General features: G+C 37.9%; 2 protein-coding genes across 3 annotated transcripts; one reads left to right on the forward strand and one right to left on the reverse strand.

Annotated features, from left to right (window-relative positions):
• The first annotated feature begins 1,097 nt into the window (after positions 1 to 1,097).
• On the forward strand, positions 1,098 to 5,141 carry smx5. The gene is made up of 5 exons (XM_059340351.1): positions 1,098 to 1,187; positions 1,390 to 1,457; positions 2,370 to 2,400; positions 2,996 to 3,055; positions 4,579 to 5,141. Exons 1-5 carry the CDS (start codon positions 1,185 to 1,187, stop codon positions 4,702 to 4,704), a joined length of 288 nt encoding a protein of 95 aa, XP_059196334.1. The 5' UTR covers positions 1,098 to 1,184; the 3' UTR covers positions 4,705 to 5,141.
• Positions 5,142 to 7,333: 2,192 nt separating this feature from the next.
• bcl6aa (BCL6A transcription repressor a) lies at positions 7,334 to 24,896 on the reverse strand. Of its 2 annotated transcripts, XM_059341785.1 has the most exons (10): positions 24,686 to 24,896; positions 16,380 to 16,472; positions 12,204 to 12,375; positions 11,876 to 12,097; positions 10,822 to 11,787; positions 10,292 to 10,473; positions 10,028 to 10,195; positions 9,792 to 9,922; positions 9,450 to 9,587; positions 7,334 to 8,662 (listed from the first exon to the last, which is right to left on the reverse strand). In XM_059341785.1, exons 1-10 carry the CDS (start codon positions 24,711 to 24,713, stop codon positions 8,522 to 8,524), a joined length of 2,241 nt encoding a protein of 746 aa, XP_059197768.1. In that variant the 5' UTR covers positions 24,714 to 24,896; the 3' UTR covers positions 7,334 to 8,521. The 2 variants fall into 2 exon arrangements, with proteins under 2 accessions (XP_059197768.1, XP_059197769.1); XM_059341786.1 differs by lacking the exons at positions 16,380 to 16,472; positions 24,686 to 24,896 and adding an exon at positions 14,683 to 14,759.
• Positions 24,897 to 25,224: the final 328 nt, after the last annotated feature.

Below are 25,224 nucleotides of genomic sequence, written 5' to 3' on the forward strand. Positions count from 1 at the left end.
TTTCTCGAACTGCATAATGAAAAAAAATCCTCCTCTCATCATTTTTTTCTCTTACCTGGCCCCAATCCTCTTCTGTTTTTCAGAAATCATGACCTGGTTACTCAAGATAACTCTTATAAATACTATTTTTCTGTTGTATAGTCTGAACTGTCCATTTAAAGGGGCACAAATCAAACAGGTTTGGAAGCACAAGTCTAGTAAATCCCAAAGGCTGCTAGGCCTTTACACTTTAAAATACATTTTATCACACAAGGCCAACAGATAAACAGCTAGAGGGCCATTCCACTGAATCACTGAGACACTATATTACATGTTTTACTTCACAGTGACGCCATAATGCTTTATTACCGGACAGCTTACTTAACGAGCTACAATAAACCTTTTCCCAGGTTGTCACACTGTTAAAATAATCGCCTAAGTCATTTTTTGTCAAAATTGTTTTTTTTGCCTTAATCTTCTCCTCATGACGCCGGCCACATGGTAAAATCGCCTACATCCTCAGTTGATCAGATCATGTGATTTTACCCCTTTAAGATAATGGCCTATGTCAAGTGTGTGACTTAAGCAGATTTATTATGCTTAAGTCAAAATAAAATGTGACTTAGTCAATTTTTTGAACATGCCTTTGTGACTTAAGCAAGTTATGGTAACACTTTATTTTGAAGGTGTCTGTCTACATAAGAGTGACGTGAGCCTGTCATAAACATGACATAGGATGTGTCATGAACATTAATGACACTTTGAAGTAACATTAATGCTCATGATACTTGTCATGTCATGTTTCTGACAGGCTTGTGTGACTCTTATGTAGACACCTTCAACATAAGTCAAACTAAGTCATTTATTTCTCTTAAGTTACATAATTTACACACAGTGTTATTACTATGCCAGTAGCCATCCTTTGTTACATCCTTTTTGAGTGAAATGATTAATAAATGTCATATGTTACACTTTTGGTGAAGTTTTTTGTGTTTCCTGGAAAACTTGAAAAAAATGAGTTAGGCGATTATTTCATCAGGGTGAAGAGGTACTGAAGTCCACCAATGTGTTTCACACTGAACGCCCCTCTGGCTCCCCCATGTGGCGCGGCTCAGTAATTGCACCCCGGCCCGTCGCAGGAATATGACGCAGCGTGTACATAATCAACACTAGACGCACACAACCACAAGAAACCAACAGCAATAATGGTAAGAAAGCGAATTAAACGGCAGATTAAAAACAAAAAACACACCATAATTCTTATTTGAAGATTCAGTTCGACGATGAAGTGCTCGCAGCTCACTGTGCTGCTTCATGTGGTTGACTTTGCTCGTTATGTGCATCCTGTATCGCGCTGCACGTTTAGCTCGATGCTAACATTAGCGTTATTATATCGTGTCTGTTTTTCAGCTTTTCTACTCGTTTTTCAAGTCGCTGGTGGGGAAGGATGTGGTGGTGGAGCTCAAAAACGATCTGAGGTGAGTTTTTCTCGCGGGTATCTTTGTTTGAATCACCCTCCATTAATCAGAGCCACAAGACTGAGCTGATTGGAGCGGTGGAGGTGAGGTGGTCCGTTCATCTTTGTGGCTCAAAAATGCTCCAACTTTAGCTTTGAATTAACCAGTGGGGGAAGAAGTATTTAGACCCCTTACTTAAGTAAAAGTACCAATACCTCACTGTGAAATGACTCCACTACAATTAAAGTCCTGCATTCAAAACTTTCTTAGGTAAAAGTACAAAATTATCAGCATCAAAGTGTACTTAAAGTATTAAAGTAAAAGTAATTGTCATGCAGAATGGACCCACTCACGTTGTTTTATATATTCTAAATATATTATGAGATTATTTGTATTGATACATTTATGTAAGGAACGTTTTAATTTTGTAAAGATATGGATCATTTTAACTACCTAATATACTGTTATGAAGTATCATTTAAAAACAAATGTCTAATCACTTTAAATGTATCATGTTTTAGAGTTTTTGTATATGTAGTGGAGAGAAAAGTACAATCTTTGCCCCTAAAATGTAGTGAAGTAGAAGTATAAAGTTACATAAAATGGGAAAAACCCCATTAAAGCACAAATGCCTCCAAATTGTAGTTAAGTACAGTTCTTGAGTAAATGTACTTAGTTACATTCCACCACTGGCAATCCGTCAACAGGTGTTGAGACATTTCACTTAAAACAGCTATATGGAGGGTGAGGAGATCGTTATGGTCAGATTGTTCAGTTTTTACCGAACGACCGATTGAATGCAGTGGGGTTGTTTTAGGTTACAATATGTTTTTATTATTTTGTCTACGATCTATATGTGAATTCACCTGCACTTTATTGTTCCTGTAAGGATGAGATGTCCATAATTTCTAATCTTAACATTTCTCTTTTCAGCATCTGTGGAACACTTCATTCTGTTGACCAGGTATCAAATTCTTATTTCTTTTCCTTGTATTGAAATAAATCCATTCAGCTTCATAAGACTGGTCAGTTGTAATGACTTCTAACCTTCTAACCCTTGTGTTGTCTTGACTTTCTGTATACACCACCTTTATTCAACCCCTCTAAAATAAAGCAGCTTCATTGAATTTTCAAACCCAAATCTATTTTGCATGAACAAACAAGTATTCATCACAAACTTTGTGAAGATTGAGGTTTTCCCCTTTTCTACAGTGCAGAAATACTGGATTTAATCAGTGGAATCCACTAGTTTTTTTTAAACATCTGTCATAATTGGTTTACTGTTTTACTAATGTCTGGGTTTATTTTTATTATTTTATTGCTAAAGGTACTGCATCAGGGAAAATAGCTTTTTAGCTAGTGTGAATGCATATGTGTATGCATGGTTTTTATGTGTTTTTTTTTGTGGTATGAAAGTTATTTTATAGCTGCCGGGGCCAAAAATGACCCCTAAGAGAAGATTTATACTCTGTTGGTGGCGGGTCATTTAAAAAAAAAAGATTTCACCGTGGAGACGATCACAAGGGTTAACATCACATGTCTCTGCCTTTGTGTTTCAGTATCTGAACATAAAACTCACAGACATCAGTGTCACTGATCCAGAGAAATATCCACACATGGTAAGTTCAGCTGCTTGGCACTGATCACTGACACATTCAAATGTTACGAAAATTTTGTAAGAACTTGATTTTGAGGTGAAGATATTTCAGAAGTCTGCTACAGGAAAAAAACCCCTCCTATTTGGAGTCCTGTTTGCAGCTGTTAAACAAGGTTACAGACCATAATAAGTGTATACACACACAGATGCACCCACATGTGTCGGTTGTGAGTCCCCACACAGGTGCTTGTGTGGATCCATGAGAAACGTACAGACTTTCAGATGCAGATGTGCGGGTCCATTAATGCATGGGATCCTTAAGCGGAATTTATATTTGTTTTATGCTTGTAATGCATCCTTATTTGCCCTTATAAAAGTAGTATATGGCCATTTAATTGAATGTGCAAGCTCAGTTTTATGGCAACAGAAAGGGTTACCACTTCAATACTCCAGCTGAGACAAAGAAGTTGATTTTGTTATATTTATTATATAACCATGATATAGTAAAGATAATGTCAACATAAAGCCCATGAAACTTGCACTTTATGAATCATTTGAGGGTTGCATAAAATCAGACTCTTTAAAATATTACCCGTCAGTTTTCTCTCTCACACCTCCGACATGTTGGGTGATGATTATTTTCAAACTCGGCGATGTCTTTTAGGTAGGGGTGAATGAAGCTTTGGGGCTTTCTGTGTATTTGTGCTGAAAAGATTAAAAGCTTTGGGGCAAACACAGTGACATCTGGTGGCCTGTAAAACATATAGCAGCACTTATGAACGTACAGGAGCCCTGCAACACCTCTCTGATTTTAACAGCTTCAGTTTTGTGTGTTATAAAAATTCAACAAGCCTGTAAATACTAATCTGTGATGCAGAAGTACTGCATTAAATGTATATGGTATTGTATATATGGTATGGTGAAATATGTCGGTAATGCATCATCCAAAATATTCATTATTCGTGTAGTTTTGTAAATCTTTTCATCTCTCGTTTCTACAGAATACAGTCATGGAAATATTAGACCATTGTTTTCTTCAGTTTCTTGTTCATTTTAATGCCTGCTACATTAAAATGCTCATAAGAGTTTAATTTAAGAGCTGATATCTAGCCATTTTCCATGGTTTTCTTGATAATGATTTTGGCTATTATCAAGAAAACCATGGAAAATGTCTAGATATCAGCTCTTAAATTAAACTGTTATGAGCTATTTTTGTTCTTATCATTATATTTGTCCAAACAAATGTACTTTTAGCTGTACCAGACATTAAAATGAACAAGAAACTGAAGAAAACAAGGGCGGTCTAATAATTTCTTCCATGACTGTATCGCCACATTTGTGTTATTCTCCTTAGCTTACTGATAGAATTTAGCTGCAAAACCTTCCAAGCTGTCAAACATCAAAAGTGTCAAACAGACATTTGAAGCTTCGGATGTCGTCAGTCACGTGTTATTTCCCTCATATGATTCAAGCTCTGACGCCATTCTACTGAAACAGTACACATCGTTCGCCCGTCTGTAATGTCTTGTTTTAATTTCGCTCCAGCTCTCTGTGAAAAACTGTTTCATCCGTGGATCTGTGGTCCGGTACGTTCAGCTACCTGCAGATGAAGTGGACACGCAGCTCCTGCAGGACGCTGCACGAAAAGAAGCAATGCAGCAGAAGCAGTGATTGACCTGAACCATAGGGGGTTTAGAGTGGGGTGGGGGGGTCGCTGGGGTCTCTGGTGGGGTTTTTGTTGACAGTAAATAATGAGTAGTTTTGAGTTTGGTTCATTTAAAGATGGCACATTTTGTGCAACTCTTGTAATTAAGCAGTATTGGTCATTTTCCTGTACTTTCACAGAGAGCTAAATTGCATTCTTAATATGAGTGATCAATACTTTTCAAAACAGTAATTATTGGAAATAGTCGTACAGGAGGTTTCATTTGATGCTGTCTTTTGTGTTGTTTAAAAGAAATAGAACTAAATTCAATTTTGAACCTAGTAAGGGTAAATAAATAAATCTGTTTCTGTTGCATAATACAAGCACGGTTTCTTATCTTTAAAAATTATGACTTTGTTTTTTTTTTTATGCCACTTTAAAATAAAAAAAAATATTTTATTTACAGTTTGGTCATGTTATCGTCATTTATAGGAAAGTGTTTTTGATTTTGGCCTTTTTAAAATGACTGGAGAAACTGAAAAAGCCTTTGAGCTGTGATCACAGAAGCAAATTTCTTTTATGGGATATAAAAATGAAAATCCCATGGCCTCAGTTACCAGAATCAAAATACTGATATAACTTATTGAGATGATAGTAAAGACATGACAGCGTGTTGCAGGAGATAAAGTGTCCTCTGAATGTGCTGTACATGTTTATGCACTCATAGAACCTCTGGTTTATCCATGCAAATCAGTTTAATCATAATTAATTTGTTGTGTTTAACCCCCCCTGTTATGTTCGTTTTTCAGGAACAGCAGTAATGTTCTTGGCTCAATTTGACGCAGGGCATGTTAAATTATCCAGAAGTGTGAAAAACTAAAAAAAATACTAATAAACATTGTTTATATTTCATTAATTAATACATTACTAACCATTTCAATCAATATTTTGTGCAGTGGTGTTCTTTACCTCTCACAGATCATGGTTCAATGAGGATAATTCGCTTGTTTTTCATTAAAAAATGCATATTAAAACTTTATGTACATTGGAAAGAGCTACATATAAAATATAATGGCTGTACATGACATTGATTTTATAAAAAAATATATATTTTAATGGAAAAATACTTTTAACAATTTTTTTTAGGTTTTTAAACTTTGAAATGGGTCAATTTAACCCGCAACATACATTCATGGAAAATATTATTAGACCACCCTTGTTTTCTTCAGTTTCCTGTTCATTTTAATGCCAGGTACAACTAAAGGTACTTTTGTTTTCTTGTTAATGATTTTGGTTATTATCAAGATAACCATGGGAAATGGCTAGATATCCAGCCATTTTGTTGTTATATTTGTCCAAACAAATGTACCTTTAGTTGTACCAGGCATTAAAATGAACAAGAAATTGAAGAAAAAGGGTGGTCTAATAATTTTTTCCATGACTGTAACAGGAGGGTTAATCTGAGCTTCCTGTTGTATGATCCTGTAAGTGCAGTTTCCCTATAAGATGGTTTAACACACAACTTTGTAACCTTTGGAAAGAAGAAATAACAGTCTTCCGTTCGCAGTAAAATGCACCCCTGCTCACTTAAATACACCCATATGTTTTGCAGCTACAGCCTTATTTGGTCTGGTCGGACCATTAGCTAATGCCTGCAAGCATCTTCTCCACTTGTGCTCCTCTTGCACTGTTTCACCATTCTGGCACCACAGTGGCTGTAACATAGGCTTGCTTTAAGTTTTATCTTACAGATGGGTGAAGGTGTGGTGGAAGGCCTGTCATAAGTTACTAACCTTTTTTAAGTGCTTTTGTGGGTTTATAGTCAGGGTTCTTATGGGTGCTGGAAATCCTTAAACTCATGCATTTTAAATAGGCCATAAGGTGAACTATGAAAAAGTGGCTTGAAAGTGATTTTAGTTCCCACGTTTCAACATTACTTTTTCAATGCATTTTTGCAGTATTTTTGTAACAAGCCTTAAATTATGTTAAATTTAACTTAATTAAAAAACAAAAACGAAAATCTTATGCTGCTGGTTTTGCTTGTTAATTTATCTATACTCATTTTAGCAACACAATCTCTCTCAAACTGACATTTATACTTAAACCTAACATCTGAGACAATTATTGATGCACTAGTATGCTTATACCATGGAACATGTCTAGATATCAGCTCTTAAATTAAACTCTTATGAGCTATTTTTGTTATCATATTTGACCAAACAAATATACCTTTAGTTGTACCAGACATTAAAATGAACAAGAAATTGAAGAAAACATGGGTGGTCTTATTTTTTCCATGATTGTATATTGTGCTGTAGTTGATCTACATCATGTCCTCTGGTTCAGAGGGTTTTCTTTAGTCTTATGAAATAGAGAATATAACTCCGGTATGTTTTTTGCAATAGTTTGTATTTTTTACACTTCATTTTGTGAAAGAACAACATGAGAGAAATGTATTGGAAAGATATGTTACAAACACATTTGCAGATTCTAAGAGTTAAGTCTAAGTTTTCTCGAATTACAACATAATAATTGCAGATGTATTATAGATTTATAGATTTAAAGATTCAATCTCAATATGTTCCACCTGTATGCCCCTATATAATCTGCGTCATTTCAAACTTTAACATGACAAACGAGTCGGGTGTTAATACATAGAAATCCAATACCTTTATTTTACATTCATACATCTATAACATTGTACAATAATTTTAATGCAGTTAAAAAAGCCCAATCCAAAAACAAGTCCTGAAGATTTACAATGATGAATTTGCATGTTTTAAGGTTGGTGACAAGCATTTAAAAATACATACATACACACTCGCATTCACACACTCCACACACAAACAAACAGGGGAGTTTAGGACAAGTGGTGTCCTTGAGTTGTACCTTAATTGAGCTGGGCTGAATGGAGAGGAATTCAGACACCATAGAGAAAGGCACATTGAATACACAGTGTATGTACAAACAAAAAAAGTTGACACTTACACAACTTTACTGTAGGATCTAGAACAATGACCAAAAAACTGTAAACCTTCACTTATGGAAAACAAATGAACAAAAACATAAAAGTCACATCTATACAAATACATTTAAAGCAAAATATTTTCTTGGTCATAACAAAGCTGTACCTTGAAATGCATTTCAACACTTAGATTGGCTCTGCCCGCAGAGAGCAATCCCACAGATATAATTACACAATATGTCACAATATTTATGCAGTTGCCCACTTCATGTGCACTGACAACTGATTCCTCATGCATAACCTCATCAGACAGCAGCAGACATCTGATATGTTTTACACTAAATCCAAATTACTATGTCATTTTTTTCCCTCTTCACATGAATATGGCAACTTGACATGGTGCAACATGTACGTACATCTACATAAAAATGTATAGACAACCCTATACAGCCGCAAATCTTGTAATCTTAAAATATATGTACCACCCGTCAATCAAAATTTTCAATACTTTCAGAAAAGTAAGTTCTCTGATATAAAATACTGTATTTTCAAAAAACAGATTGTTTACATTCCATCCTTCTCAATAAAATAAAGCTTTATATACGTACCTTCAAAGCTTAGAAACACTCCCAACATACATATATATATTTATATATATATATTCATATCTATATAGAAACAATAAAGTGACTAAGATGCCGTTAAGTGGCTCTACGTTCACATGTAGTGAGAAACCCGTTTAGAATGGCGTACACAGCCAATTTTATTCGTCTAATGAACACAGTGTGGCACTACAATTTTGAATGATTGTACAAGTTGGGGGTCTTTAAATGCCAAGGTCAAGATTGCCTCCGTTAAAACTGTCCTCTTCCTCCAGTTCAGCATGCCTTTGTCAAGTCAGTGGGCATGTCCGTCGACATACGGTACTGGATCTTTGTGTTAGTGATGGCGCCGTGCTTCTGTCGGAGATGCAACCGTAGCTGACTCTTGTGGCGGAAGTGCAAGTTGCATTTCTCACACTGAAAAAGAAATATTTTATTATTGAAAGGCATTTTTTGTAACGAAAGTAGCGCTTTATTACCTTTAGCAGGGTTGGCACAAAGTCTTGTCATGTTTTCAAGGTGAGGGATATGAATTTGAATATACTGCTTGAAAAGTGCCTGACATTTTGGTGTTTCATCTACACAATTACTCATGAAATTATTCATTAAGTAATTATGATCAAACATACAATTAAAGTTAATATACAGTCATGGAAAAAATTATAGACAGACTTTGTTTTCTTCAATTTCCTATTCATTTTAATGCCTGGTACAACTGAAGCTTCATTTGTTTGGACAAATACAATTACAAATAAAAAAATCTCACAAGAGTTTAATTTAAGAGCTGATATCTAGCCATTTTCCACGGTTTTCTTTGATAATAACCAAAATCATTGTCAAGAAAACCATGGAAAATGGCGATATCAGCTCTTAAATTAAACTCTTATGAGCTGTCTTTGTTGTTATCGTTATATTTGTCCAAACACATGTACATTTAGCTGTGCCAGGCAATAAAATGAACAGGAAATTGAAGAAAACAAGGGTGGTCTCAGATTTTTTTTCCATGACTGTAAACAGCTGGTAAAATAAAGTCTCAGTAGATGTTGATTGCTTTAGGTATAAAATAATTCTGTAAACTCTTTTTGCATTTTCATTTAACAATTTTCATGTGATGATTAAAGGCTTCAAATGTCTGCAAATTCTTGACTCTTTAAAAGCTGAACGAACCCTGCTTAAGAAAGGGAAATACAGTATGTGAACCTACATGGTAGGGCTTCTCTCCTGTGTGTATACGCAGGTGGCTCTTCAGCGTCTGCAGGTGACGGAAGCGTGTTCCACAGATCTCACACGGATATGGCTTCTCACCCGTGTGGATCAACACATGAGCGCGGAGATGAGCGACCTGAAATGCACAAAAACATAAATAAAATCAGCTTGAATCCAAAGATCTTACTGATGAAAATCTTTTCCAGACAGCGCGAATATTCATGCATGGAAGTCAAAACACCCTGAAGGCCATGGGTACTTCTGCAAAGCTGAAAATTACTTTTTACCCACCCATAGTGACAATTCAGAGACGAGTTTTAGTGCCTCATGCACCACTTACCTGTACAAAACGAGCTCCACACGTCTCACATTTGTATGGCTTCTCTCCTGAGTGGATACGAGTGTGAGTCTTGAGGTTAGCTGGTCTGTTAAACTGAGCACCACAGATATTACAGCGATACGGCTTCTCTCCTGAGAAAAGGAAATCAAAAGGAGACAAAAAAACCCTGTTAGAATTCAGCCACAAAGGAACAAAAGGTTTGACAGACAGACAATAAATGAATCTCTTAGAAGTACCTGTGTGGACAGTCTTGTGGCTGGCGAGGTTGCCCTTGTAGCGGAAAGCAGCCTGGCAGCGGTCACACTTGTATGGCTTGTCGCTGTGGACTTGAAGCATGTGTTGTTTCAGCGCTTCGTCTTCAGCGAACTTCGAGTCACATTCGTTACAGAAGAATGTACCGTTTTCTGTCCAGGAGAAACATGATCAAAGTTAGCCACTAGTCCTAAATTATATACATTATGATTTTTTGATTTTAGATTTAATGTCTGCTACAAGCTCACCACAACTGGAGTCTGAGTATTCTGAGTGCAGCTCTGCCATGTCCTCTGTGAGACGGGACCTGGAGGTGTTGGGACACACTTCTGAGTGCTGTGGGGACGGGGTGCCGCAGGTTGAGCAGTTCAGGCGGCTCAAGTAGTGTGGAGGGTGGCTGTCACCGTTCCTCAGGGAGCCATCCAGTGCACTGGAGACACAACACACATACATACAAGTCAGACTAAGATAAATACTTCAAAAAATACTTCAAACCAGACTTAAGAAATACTTCGAACCAGATGTAAGCAAGTACTTCAAACACTTCAGAAGTAAACGAATACTTAAAAAAAAAGATTTCAAACAAGACAAAAACTTCAAACCAGATCTGAAGAAATACTATCATACATAATACTTCAAATGAAATGTTATTCCAAAATAAAGTTCCTAAAATGATCCTGGTGAATATTCAAAAACCCAGCACAGTAAACTGGATTCCAAAAAAACAAAAGTAAATTTGCCAAAATATGTCGGTATGAATTTGAGGAAAAACCCTCACCTGTTAATGATGTTGTTGAGACGACTGGCCTGGGGCACAGGTAGGTCTTCGCTGTGATCGTTGCTCTTGCTCGTGGCTTGTGGGTCGTGGTTCTCCGAGTCGCTGGGGTGGAGGTAGGGTTGCAGGCCAAGGCGCTGAGGTGAACGAAGCCCGGGATCCCGCAGCCCCACCTCTTCTTCCTTAGCACTCTGATTCAGGACGATGAACTTATACTTCTTCCAGTTGCGAGATTTGGGGTCCTGCGTACCTTGCGGAGCCTGCACTCCGGCGGCTTGGGAGAGGCCGGCGTTCTTGCTACTGCTGGACTCTGTTGGGGAGTTTGGCTGGCAGTCTGATTTGAGGGGGCTCTGCGGGCTGCTCATGAGGCTCTTGCGTCCAGCGGAGGAGATTCCCAGTGGGTAGTGCTGATGGATCAGGTCTTCCTCTGCCTGAGGAGCGTGATCTTTTCCAGAGTCTCTCTGGTGCTCGAGGGTCAACACAGGAAATGCACGCTTCCTTGTGCCGAGAGCGATAGACTGGCCGACCCCCTCGTGGCTTTCCTTTCGCATCTCATCGTCTCTGCCTACCTCCCTGGAAGCGTAGGTGGTGGAGTGAATAATGCTGGAGGAGCCTGTGCCAACTGCCCTGGTGTATTCTGCCCTGATGAGGTTGGCGCTGTCATGCGGAGAACAATGCTTGTGGTGGATACCACTCTTAGAGAGGTCAGCAAAAGCGTTTTTGGCATCAGTCAGCTTGCAGAGAGGGAAAGGGAATCCTGGCATGGGAAACTGCCCGTAGAGATGGTAGTTGCTGGGGGTGCTGACCCCGTTGAACATGTTTGAGCCGTAGGGCCTCCCATCCCTGAATGGAGCTACGCGGCTGTGCAAACTGTCAACAACATCATGGGGCCGGTAAGCATGGACATCCTGAGGTAACACCAATGGACTGACCAAAAACTCATCTCTGGGCAGCTTGGCAGACGGATCACTGTAGAGAGAATGGGAGAGGTAAAAAAACATGAAAGATGCTGATAATGATGAATCTGACCGGTGGAATGGAACCTTAGTCTGCCAACCTGGATTTGATGAATCTGTGGCACGTGTCCACAACATGATCCATCTGCAGGTAGATGGCTGTGTTCATGATCGCCATAATCAGACTCTCCTTTAGCGTGAGACGGGAGGTGTACATAAACTCCAGCAGGATAGCAAAGCCCTCTGGGTCCACCTTTGGGTCCAGACTGATAGCATTAAGGTTGCACTTGTGGGAGTCAGTAAAGATGGTGTAAAACAACCCACTGCAGCCATGTAAAAGAACACAGAGAGCGTACAAAGATTAGACACTTTATCTTTAAACAGCGGGAGAAAATTTGGCTCACTCAACTTGGCCTGAATAACACACACCTGCAAGCCATGAGAACGGTCTTGTGCGCACGAAACTGCTGTCTGTTAACCAAGATAGTGACATCTGTGAGAATGTCTCTGCTACGCAGCCGATTCAGGTTGAGCAGGACATCACTTGCATGGCGTGTGAATTGTATGCAGCTGTCTGCTGCGCAAGCCATTTTGTCAAGTTCTGCAAAAAAGAATAGTAAAGATTATTTATTTCACAAAGAAATAGTGCCCTGGTCCCTGGTGAGTCAATGCCACCGCTCAGCCATCTGTTTCAACGCTGTGGTGCAGGTAATCTTTGAGTAAATTCACTGGGCTGAAATTATTTATGATCCTCACAAGGTCTTCATCAATGTGGCAGAAACAGATACAGCCGTTCTCCAGAAGGCGGCGCCATTTATTAAACAAACACTGTCTAGACATTTAAATTTCTACCTTTGGAATCTCTCCCCCTCACCTTCTCTCTTTCTAAACCACTGGTTGACAAGTTAATATAGGAAATTAAAATGAAGGAAAAAATGTATCACATTCTAACAGACTGGAGCAAAAAAATAGACTATAGGCTATAATTTTGTAATAAAGGTATTTTTAAAATATAAACTTTTTACATTGAAAATTCAAAAACAATGACAACGTTGATTTTAATTAAATAAAAAATAGCACACATTTAAATAACACACCATTAGAAACAGATATTTTTATTTTAGAATCAATTCGCGATTATTTTTATTCATCGCATATCAAAATGAGCAGAACTGACTCTGTACACCTATTTCTCTTAATTATTTAAGAGAATTATTTTTCTTAATTCAACCTAACGGAATAAAGTTTTTTTTTTTCTGTCTTTGCCTTCAGCGCGGCGGTGTCGGATTTTCACACCACTCACTCTGAACAAGCAGGAAAACAGCTCAATTATTACTGCAAACTTTTTTTGTCACACAAAACCCCCTGACAACTATGATTTTTAATTTCAACCGCAAGATGTCCTCGCCATGATTGAATCTTCAAACTAAGCCGGTGCAGCTGGCAAGGTTAAAACAGTAACAGTTTTCCTTGTTTGCTCTGATGAAACCTGCGACAGCATGTTGTTGTTAGGCTCAGCAGCGCTCAATATTCTCTCCTCGGTGCCAATATACTACAGTGCATTTTAGGTCAATTACTTTACGGGAGTGAAAAACTATTATTTGATTAACTCAAGGCAGATTTGGCTTTATGACACGGACGCGGATTTATGACAGTATCTTCAACTCAATGTGAAGACTCAAGTCTGTAACTGGACACGTCCGAAAATAGAACCAGGGCAGAATGCAGCTTAAATAGACTGATCAAAAGGTACTGGCAAACAAGCAGTAATGCTGTAGTAACAATTAACTACATTTAAAAAAAAAAAAAAAGATGGATTATGGATTATGAGGGCTGCAACTATGGCAAACGTCAATTTTCCCTATCATTTAATTAAAAATAACAGCACACACATTTTTGTCAGCCGATAAAGTAGGTCCTCACTATATCTCTGATTTTCATATTTTTATTTTGGTGGCATGAACATAGCATAATAAGTGTTCCTGAGCATAAAAACACTATCTAACAGAAACTCTCAGTCTGTTGCATGAAATGAGGCAACACTTTGCAGGAAAGCTGAACTCTGAGCGCATCTCACTAACAAAAAAAAAAACCTATCAACTTAGTTCGGACTAGCTTTTCTCACGCAGCGCAGTGTCACAGTGGAAACGCAACTTGGTGCGACGACGTGTCTTGTAACCTCTACCGTGGAAAACACACACACCCATCAACACCAATGTTTCCGCTACAATGTTACGGTAACAGAAGGGCTCTTTCGGCGCAGCCTTTTGCGCTCCATTGGAGCAAATCACCGTCGGAGCGACCGCGAAGTAAAAAATACCCTGAACCTGAGGCTGCCATGCTGCAAGCAAACTTCGCCTGACAGCGCGCTGCCACACTGTGTGTTGACACTTGAACGTATAAAGTCGCACTAAATCTGAGCGCCTTTACAGCCACTGCTAACACCGTTAACTCTGTCCACCCGAGAGCCATGAAGCGCAACCAGAGGCTCTGGGTCGCTTTTACACCGCTTAAAAATCCCTAATTTCCTCGGTGTAGTTCTCTCTACACGAAGCGCTATTACAGCTCTCCAACAGTGTCAGTGCGGCATGTGAAGCTCCAGCGCAGAGAGACTGTCTGTCTGTCTGTCTGTCCCGCCGCTTCAAACGAAACCAGCAGCTTTTTTTTCATTGCAGCGCAGCGCAACGCAAGGCAGATGATCTGTCAAGACCGCGGCTCGCTGCCTGTCACTACAGGAGCCACTTCAGAGTTTCGACTCTGCACTGTTCAAATAGTCACACACAGCCCCGGCTTCACACAAACACTAAAACAGCACAAATGGACAAATAGCTCTGTATAAAACATCAGCAATACACAGTAGATAACAACTTCGCGCCAAATTAAAGGGAAAAGGAATTTAAAAAATCACCTGGTAGCGCTTTCCTAGAAACTTCTTGCATCACCACTTCTAAGAACCCCAGTTCTAAGAATCAGACGAGCTCAATTCTCGGAATTTGAGCCCGAGACCGTACCACTTTCCCGTGCCAGGGGTGTGACGTTTTTTTCCCTAGCGGTGTAAAAAACTTATTTTAAAAGCTGTTATTTCAACGCGTATTGCGCACAATGATTTTTACAGTAACAACTACCGATAATAAGCGTTCAAATGAGTATAAAAATGTGAATTATTTTGTAAAATAACGTATAAAATTGTTTCACAGTGGTACAAACACCCCTTGGTTTTGGTTGAATCCGCAGTCACAGGACGTCGAGCCGGCTACGTCACCAGTTCCTTTAACCCAGCCCCCGAAATTCTCAGAACTAATTTATATTCCATGTTTTAGGCAATGTGTCGTTCCGTTGCCGTTCGTCGCATTTAACACACAGACCCTACATGTACAGCACACAGACCGACAGCTTAATTAGGCTCATACGGACAGGTCGATGTGACAGGCGTGCTGTTCATTTCATTTTTTTATTTTTTGTTATTTAGCCAGATTTTCTGCAGGTATGCTGACTTCATAGATGGAGAATGCTGCGAATCACCATCGGGGGTTTGTTGAAAAAGGAAAGCTTCAATAGATTTATTATTCACAAGTCTATAGGCAGTCAGCGGAGCTGTGTGTCGTGTAGATGTCATTGTTCAGCTGTGTGATGTTTCAGTTCATGTCTGTGCATGGTCGGAGTGGCACTTCTTAGGTCTAGTTTTATATTCTCATCTGCGTATTTAACATATTCGCTTTATGGACTTTATTGTGTTGAAGCGTGACTTATTTTTTGTTGTTGGTAATATTATGATTTAGACTTATTGTAGGTGTGATCAAGAGTCTTATATTAACTTTATAATAACGTAGAAAACTTGTTGCATGAGAGCCAGCGCATCACCAATCTAAAAGCATGCCATGAGCAAAGGATGTAGCCTGCATAGCAGTTGAATGCAATCATTATATTCAAAATATGGCATTTTATATTTAGGGCATTACTGTTTCAAATGCAGTGAGACCCATTAGATAGATTGTCAAATTCAATACATTGGTGTTTTAATGTTTTATGTCTTTGTAACCTAATTGGACTTCACAGTTTAAACAGGCTTCATGCTCTTGTTATGTGAATGGCTGTCTTCTGTTTTAAAAATGTTAAGAAAAAAAACACCTTTTTGATTTGATAACTGATTAACTGGAATGGGGCAGTTGTGCTTGTTAGGTAATGTGCACTCTTACAACAAAAACATAGCTCATTGAAATGCAAAGTGAAAGTTTCCTGGAAAATTAATTGAATGCATTGCTGTGATTTTTTTCCTCCTACCATTTAATTTAAGGCATGTGTACTCCCTGTTGCATCATTTCTCAGAGTTGGGCAAGAATAAATGGAGTCTTTTTGTACTTTTTTGGCTTACTAGTGTTGTTTTTACTTCTTTTAGTTTGAAAAGTATCAGGGCTTTTGTACAACACGATGGCATGGAAGAGAAGTTGTGTAGTTTGTTTTTTCTCCCTGCATGGAGATGGTGTGACTTTACATATGTGGTAACCGGATCATAGATGGTTTAGGTGACGGGTGTTGTGTGACAGCATCTGAAAAGTTGCATTAATTTCATGAGTTGTGGGCAAGCATTTACTGTCAGTGACTCACCGTGGAAACTTTGTTTGTGGTGATTCCAGACCACGGATTCCCCGTCTTTTCTCATCCCGTTCACCCCTTGGCACAGAAGGAGCATTTGCTGAGCTGATAGTACACGACAAAGACAAGTTTATACAATGAATTAGAAGATAATACATCAGTGAAAGTGTACATATGACTCTTCTTGTTAAATATATAATTTATCTGCAGTATTATTAATAATATAAAATAACACACAGGATCTCTGTTTAGATTTAAACACTCTGGTGGCACTATAATAATTACATTTTTTTAAACAATGAAGCTGTTATTCATATAAATCACTGTAAAAATAATCAGTGGGCAGTCAGTTATGATATGATAATGATAATCAGTAACACAGAACATCCCATGTTGCATTATATTTGTATTTTATTTGGGTAAATCCAGTCCATATTTTGACTTTAAATACCTTTACACTTATTGATCATTGTATATTTGATCAAGTCTTTGAGAAATATGTTGTAAAAGTCTCCTGATCTGATACTTTTATTTTGATAAAGATGAACAGAGATATGTAAAATACATCTTAAAAGTGAGATCTTTATTTCCAAATAAGATTATTTGCCCTGGTTTACATTTTTTAAATAGATTTTTTAAAATATACACTTATTTGCACAATATATACACAATCCTAGTGACATACAATAATGATTACATGAGGTTTAAGTAACCTTTGTCAGTCAGTCTGTGTTATAGCATCTAAATGAAGCAGCTCCTTTCTTTTTTTCTTTTTTTCTGTTTAACCCTTTATATGTGATGCCACACTCTACTATAATGTAACCAGCATTTCCCTGTGGATTGCCCGAGCATCCGCCCATCTGGATCCGGCATTGCACTAAAAAACACTCCAGGTGTTTACAAACCTTTGGGGGGGGGAGAGAGAAGAGAAAAAAAAAGTCTCCAAAATAATTAAGACGCACGCGTTTACAGCAACCTCCGATTCAGCACTGCCAAATAAAGACTATCTTGAGCTCCAAACAAAGAGCAGCGTCAACTTTATTTCAATCCACTTGGGGGATGTTTAAGGCGCTCCAGCACAGTTATGCATAATGCACGGCCATAAACCATCCAGGAGTTAGGAGAGAGATGTGTAATTTACCAAAGCCCCATGCTGTGCCCAGCTATAGAAGGATGAGATAATTACTGCACATCCTTGGCAAACTTTTACTCAACCAATTCCTAGCAAAAATAAATGACCCACTTATTGAGGACAGAGAAAGAGTGCAGGGGAGCTGATCGATATCAATCAGTCTAAACTGATAGGAATGACACACAGGGCACATTGTCACATTATGAACAGGGCATCTGATAATCCTTGATCTCCATTCAGGCTGCATAATTAAACAACGGGTCATGGCGTTAGGGTCTTTGTGTCGGCGGTGGCGCGCTGTTCAGAAACAATCACAGCCAAAGCAGGTTGTGACAGTGATTCAAAGTCTGCCCGGCCAGTAACAGCTGCACATTTAAAAAAAGAAAGAAAAAAAAAAAGGAGCTTGTACACTTCTGACACAGTGTGAAACATCTCTAAGCCGTATCATTGCCTACACTTGGTGCATGATAGGTCATTGAATAGAAATGCCCACTGACAAAAGCCCGAGGCCCGGAGGTTGCCTCACTTTTTTTTTTCATAAACTGCACACTTTTGTCTCGTTTCACAGCAAATTTCTGCCAACTTCAGTGTTCATTGTCAGCAAAGATGTGAGTGTAGAGTTTTGTTCTGAGAGGCATGATGCAACCAAGCTGTAACACCAAACAGAAAATGCTGTTAGCTACAGAGGTCTTTTTAGTTCCTTTCTTTAAAAGATTTTCTTTTTATATTGTTAAGTTTCACTTTTTTAACTCCATGCATCCCAGAAGCATTTCTTCTTTTTCTTTTGTCCACAACAAAGTCGCCCTTTGTCAAACACCATTGCTACTGCAGGTCGGCTCCTGTGTGCCTATAAAAATAACCTCTATTGTATTTTACTCCACATCTTCCCCTGATTGTCTGTTTGTGCAGATCATTGCAAACAAATGGCATGCATAATTTATAACGTCAGTTAAATAACACGACGTGTAATAAATAGATGCAGTGAAAAAATTCACTGATGCCACATCAAAAGATTTCTCTGTGCAGGTAATGATGAGCGCACTTTACTTGGAAGCTTGCCTCTTGCCTTTTTTTTATTTTAATTAACAGACAAACTGGCAAGTTATATTCTGACATGAAATCATGTCTGCTTGCAACAATGCTGCAGCGCGTCTCTGCGCTTACACACTCCAGGTTGAAAGATGTCTTTCATCGCACTTGACAAGGTTAAACACACACAGGAAGATTACCAGCAGCAGCGAATAATAGAGATAAGGAGCTCACACTTGATTTTATGTAGTGCTAAGATTTTGACAATGCCATTTTGATTTTTTTTTCTCTCTTTCTGACTACTTCACTGAAAAAAGTTATGCATGTATTGTAATGCAGCAGCAACAACAGAAGGTCATTAACAAAGCTCCCAGGACATGTAACAAAAAACTTTGTTAAACACTTTTTATCCTGCTTTATCAGTCAAAACACAGGAACACCAAAAAAAAAAAAATTGGAGTAAGTTTCTGCAGTGATAACCTTGAGTTCACCGGCTTGCCTTTGCAAGCTACATGCTAAGGTTATAGTCAGTGCAGAGGCGTGTTAGTGGGGTAGAATTCCAATTTCATCAAATCAAAGCATGTAGATTCAGGACTTTCTCAAGGCCAGCTAAGAGGAGCCAGGAATGCAGCCCGCAGAGTCGAACTTGATGGAATTTTCCACGCATACCACAAACAGTCCCTCGCCAGTGTGCCATCTGCTGGATGATGGGTCAGTTTACTTCCACTTAAAAACACGAGTAGATACAGTACAAGCGCGCTGTAATAGCTACCATCCTTTACAAATCTTCACAGTGTTTTCTCTCTGTCTTCCTCTTTTTCTCTCACATGCCCAGGGCTGCAAAATACAGGAGTTCCAAGAGCACATGAGGAGGAGTTGTTAAATTTGGGACAACTTCTACACAGATTAGTTTCAAAGCCATGTAATGTGTCTCCACAGCTTGGTGTTTTAACAGAGGTATCTGCTCTCAGCTTTAGTGCAGAGATTCAGACAGTAAACAAGTGGCTCTTATTTCTTTGCACCACCCTCAATAATGATCCAATAAGAATCATCTGTCTGAATCAACCCCCTTTCCTGCACTGCTGTCACAACACCTATTAGTTAGTATTGAGCTGGATGTGTTGGGTGGGAATGTAGTGAGGATCCTGCCTCTTTTTTTGCATCTTTTTTTTTTTCTTTTGGAACTTTAGGAACGTGTATTCTCCTGCTTACACATGTACCCACATTGTACAGGATTGTTCATAGTTTGACCTAAAGATAGTAATGCACTATAATTTGAATATGCCCCATGTAGTCATGAGCCAAGCCTGGTTTCCACACAGTCATGTTCTCTAATTCTGTATAGTATATGGAGTATGTGCCCTTCTGTTCAAAGCAAGGAATGTGCAGATATTCACTCTGGTAATAATTCAATTCAATTCAATTTTATTTATAAAGCCCAGAATCACAAATCACAGATCTGCCTCAAAGGGCTATACAGACTATACATGGTATGACACCCTCTGTCCTTTGACCCTCACATCGGCCAAGGAAAAACTCCTCAAAAAAAAAACTTTTTTACAGGGAATAAAAATAATGAACTCACCCAGATTTATTTAGCTTTGGTCTAGGTGGTGGTGTAGTCTATGCGAACCATATGTTTAAGCAACATAGCATTACTCAAATTTATACTGTGTTAAACTAGCTTAAGTAGTTTCATTCTAATTGATAAATTACAGTATTTGACTTTCAATATAATTAAGAAACTGAATTGGATGAAATGGCCTGTTAGCTAATTTGCTAAAATGCTAAATTAGCGAATAAGCTAACAGCTAGCTAATTCGCTAAAATGCTAAATTAGCGAAAAAGCTAACAGGCCATTTCATCCAATTCAGTTTCTTGACTACAGTCATGGAAATAATTATTAGACCAACCTTGTTTTCTTCAATTTCTTGTTCATTTTAATGCCTGGTACAACTAAAGGTGCATTTGTTTGGACAAATATAATGATAACAACAAAAATAGTTCATAAGAGTTTAATTTTATAGCCGATATCTAGCCATTTTCCATGGTTTTCTTGATAATGATTTTTGTTATTATCAATCGGACACGTTGGTTGGTTCCCCCTCAAGTTACTCTGCCACCGCCATGTCGAGAGCAGTGTGTAGGAAATTGATCGCTCTGAATCCCATTTAAAGCAATTTTAAACCCAAACCATGAGCTTTTTTCTGAACCTCACCAAGCAGATCAGTGTTAACTACGCGTTTGCAAACAGTGACCGTTTAACAACGTTAAATAGAGCAGTCATACTTCATACGATATGTATGAGGATACCTTGCAGGATACATTATCGGATCAAAATCATATCAAAATACGCAAAAAAATGGCTACATGGTTTAAATAGCTAGCTAAGATAGCTAAAATTAGTTAGCTATGAGAGCATAAACATTTGAAGTCATAATCTAAAATGAATAGATAAACAATTAAAATAATGATCTTAAGTGAATTAAATAATTATCTTAAATGAATAGAAGAGAGTTGAAATATCGATCTATAATATAATAATTACAGTTGAAATAATCACTTAGTATAAAGAGATAAACAGTTGAAATAATAATCTAGAAATAAAAAATAAAAAATTAAATAATAATATAAAAAATATTAAATAAACAATTGAAATAATTATCTAAAATTAATAAACAGTTGAAATAATTATCTTAAATTAATAGATAAACAATTGAAATATCTAAAATTAGTTAATAAGCAGTTGAAATGATCTAAAATGAATAGATATACAATTGAAATACATAAAATATATAAATATATAAAATATAGGCTACATATACAGTTGAAATAATTATCTAATATTAATAAACAGTTGAAATAATTATCTAAAATTAATAAACAGTTGAAATAATTATCTAAAATTAACTGATATACAGTTGAAATAATTAGCTATGGATAAGTGATTGAAAAATTAACCTTCTTTTTCTCCAAGTGGTAGTAGAAAAAAATGCAAATTTGACCCAACTGACTGAAACATTACCAAATTGTATTAAAAATGATTATAACAAAACAATTTTGAAAGCAACTGAAATGAAAACATCTGTAAAAATCAAAGATTTGTGTTGGTGAAAGTTTTTTTTTTAATCTGCCGGAGATGTTGGAGTGCATCAGACAAAAAATATCACGTGCTACACTACACGTTATAACTTCAGGTATGTAAAATACCCGCAGAGATGCTCAAAGAATGCTTCAGCATATTTTTTCTCACACCGTCATTGAACTTTGGGACATTATCCAGCACAATGACACTTTCTCTGGAGACGGCATCTAGTGATTTTGTCCTCAGATTACCACTGAAACGTTGCATGAATGATGCATGTAAACGCCATCTGCACTGTTTAGGCAATACGGCTAACATTTCTTCTGTATTTCCACTGTACTGGTGGAATCTTCCAATGTCAACATGTTTATGGTGACGTAGAGAAAAGGCCACTAAACCAGTTTATATTCTTTGTTTTAGGACTCACAAGCAATATATATTGAATCTGGAGTATAAAAGTAACAAAAACATCATGAGAGTTTGCAGAAAGCCACCCCACACAGACACAGTCACAGCCAGTGTTTGGTTATTGGGGACTCAGCTCTCATGTTATTCCCTCAGTTAACTGTTGCAGCTCTCCACTTGCTGTTTCTCTCTCTCTCTCTTGCCCCTGCTCTCCAGCCCAATTTCGCTTTCAACTATATCAAATTCTCCTATGTTACATCGCTCCCACTGCCAGGTCAAAGTAGCAGCCTGCATCTAATGCCAACTGCTGATACTGGTCTACAGGGCTGGTTAAACAGGAACTACACACACCTAGCTCCAGGCCACGGTTCAACAAGAACCACGCACAGAGCAGCAGCAGCAGCAGCAGCAGCAGCAGCAGTAGCAGCGGCGGCGGCGGCGCACTCAGCACATCCACCACCTCAGCTCTTTGTCTCTGTTGCTTTTGTGTCTGAAAAATACTCAAATATTAATGTAACCCTGAGAAAAGTTTCTTGTATTTGCTTACATGCAAACAGAAAAGGTGATGTCCACTGCAGGTACATTATAAAACTGTTTTTAAACGGACCCATGTGAGCTTTTAAAATTTCATTTCATGAGGAAAAATCTGACATTAGCCCTCAGTGTATTTCGCTAGAGATCATCATCAAACGTTCACAGCTTCCATTAGTATATAGGTATATTTTCATGTCAGCTTTTTTTTTTTTTTAGGTTTCCTCCAGCCAAAGCAGTAAATGGATTTAAATCCAACATGGAAACATGGGATTGGGGAGGATGAAAGCAATCCCACCAAGCCCCAGAAGTCAACTGCTGTACAAAAAAAAAAAAGTCAAATTCTGGGTACTGACATGGATTCAAGAGGAGATAACTCCAACTTTTTTATGAGATATCACGGAAAATGTATACATAATACATTAAATGTACATGTCCTTTTAAATAGTTAATTTGCAAACAAAGAAAACTCATTATTTTTTAAATGTCTCTTTCCTTTTTATCCAATTTCTAAACAACATGTTTTAGGTTTTGCTTAAAATGCATCATATTTGATTGAATTTTCTTTGTCTTGTCAGCGCCTACACCCTTTTTTCCCCAGCTAAAACATGAAACCAGACAGTGCTTTCTCCCTCTAAATTCTGGAAAACCTCCCACTCTTTATGTTTGCTAGAAACAAATCAACTCAAATAACCATCAGGCCTCATTAATTTGCATTTATGCACATTTGAAATGAAGGAATGAGCTTTTTGAGTTAAAGAAAAAAAATCTGTGTATTCTTACTAATGTGTAACAGCTACTGTATCCCTCAGTGCTTTCATTAGAAGTAACTGTGAAGCCCAGGAAATAACAGGTGGAAGTGCTGATGCAAGAAAGCAGAGTGACACCTTCTGTGCTCAACACATTCGCATAATTGTTATCTGTTCTATATCACGTGCATGCACACACACGCACGCACGCACACTCTTGATATCTTCTGAAATTCTTGTGCTTCGTATGTACGAGAGCATTTCTTGACATAATTACATGTGAACTTAATCAACCTATAATTTCACAAACTGTATAGGTTGCTTTGTGCATGAGGGTTTTTTTTAAACATATTTAAATTACAAACCTTTGTTTTCATCTGTTGTGCAGATGTGAAAAGATTCTCCAAACTTGTGTGAAAATCTAAAGTGAATGAAAGAGTTCTCTGATGTCTTTGTCAGGTTTTTACATACTGTAGATAAACCTGTGAGGACACGATTTGTTGAATTTGGTGCTCTCATTTGCTTATCAGATGTCAGTTGTTTTATCGTGACCCCTGTAAATGTCACTTTGCATGCTGGCTCTTGTTAGTGTTGTGAGTGAGCAGGCGATTGAGCACTATATTGATTTGATCTCTGGAGATTAGTGCAGCATCATGAAAGCAGTATGGAAATATACAGTTTTATCACTTATTATAAGCAGGAGTTAGCCAGCCATAGTTTGTGGAGGAATCTGTTTTGCTGCCATTCATCCTGTGGATACAGTTTGTTCATGTAAGAAAATAAAATGTGAACACTTTCATAAGCAATCCCATGATAATGACAAAATATAATGCAATGTTAGATTTATTGAAATAATGTACTTTTCGGACAAAAGCAAACTTGACATTAGTGCAGTTTTAGTATAATTACTTAATGTTTAATTTAATTCTTGTGGAAATATATGACAAGCACTAGTAAAGTTCAAAAAAGTTTGTAAAATGTAAAATTAAATGCATCAAATACATAATTAAAAGTGTATATTTACAAAAAGGTATTGTCTTTGTACGGTTTTCATTTGACTTTATGTCAAAATGTTTTGTTTTATTTTATTTTTACATTTTAGACTATTGCACATGTCTCATCAGGTATGTCAAGATTTTTAAAAAATATTTCCTAATTTTTTTAATTAAGGATTTTTTTTAATGCACCACTTTGCCAGTTTGAACATATAATATATTGTCTTTGTACAGTTTTCATTGGACTTTGACAAAATGTTTTGTTTTATTTTTTAAATATTTCTTAATTTTTTAAATTAAGAAATTATTTTTTTATGCACCACTTTGCCAACATTGAAAAATTGTCACTGTAAGTAGTGCAGGTGTTGAGAAACAGAAGAAAGAAGTCTCACCTTTTTTCTGCTGGAAGGAGTGAGGCATGATGGGATCTGTAGTGGGAATCAGGAGGAAGTGCTGCACCTCGAAATCAAAGCCCAGTTCAGGAAGCGAAGGGGCCTCTTCTGCAGTTCCAAAAAGTCTTTTCGGTGCCAGTCACTGAGATCAATCAACTTTTCTACCTGACTATAAGATCCAGAGCACAACACAACACAAAGCCAGAGTTTTATTTTTCTGGCAAGTAGCTAGATGTTCCAGGATGCAGAGTCTGACTGGTGCCTGAGCGAGCCTCTCCAACCCCCCTGAGTGGCAGCTAAAGCTGGAGGGATGAAGCTGTCTTCAGTGCAAAAGTGCACCGAGTGTGTGTCTCGCTGTGGCGGAGCAGCTCTGGTGAAGCCTCATGTCTGTCAGTGTTCAGCAGGATGGGGAACGCTTCTGGAAAGGCGGGCACGGCAGCCGGGCTGAAGTGAGTCAAGTCGACTGAGCACGCTTCATGTTAGTGAAACGGTCCACAGGGCATCTCTGGCTCTCTGAGCTGATAGGCCGCCTGCACTCT

This window comes from Centropristis striata, chromosome 9 (assembly GCF_030273125.1).
Source record: "Centropristis striata isolate RG_2023a ecotype Rhode Island chromosome 9, C.striata_1.0, whole genome shotgun sequence".
Taxonomy (NCBI): Eukaryota; Metazoa; Chordata; class Actinopteri; order Perciformes; family Serranidae; genus Centropristis; species Centropristis striata.

Excerpts from the sequence above, each read along its gene's own strand:
- smx5 (XM_059340351.1), top strand. Across the intron at positions 1,458-2,369 it reads GAGCTCAAAAACGATCTGAG|CATCTGTGGAACACTTCATT; the intron begins GTGAGTTTTTCT and ends TTCTCTTTTCAG. Across the intron at positions 2,401-2,995 it reads CACTTCATTCTGTTGACCAG|TATCTGAACATAAAACTCAC; the intron begins GTATCAAATTCT and ends TTTGTGTTTCAG.
- bcl6aa (XM_059341785.1), bottom strand. The coding sequence starts at position 24,713 with ATGCCTCACTCCTTCCAGCAGAAAAAAG. Across the intron at positions 10,196-10,291 it reads ATACTCAGACTCCAGTTGTG|AAAACGGTACATTCTTCTGT; the intron begins GTGAGCTTGTAG and ends TCTCCTGGACAG. Across the intron at positions 9,588-9,791 it reads GTGGAGCTCGTTTTGTACAG|GTCGCTCATCTCCGCGCTCA; the intron begins GTAAGTGGTGCA and ends TGTGCATTTCAG.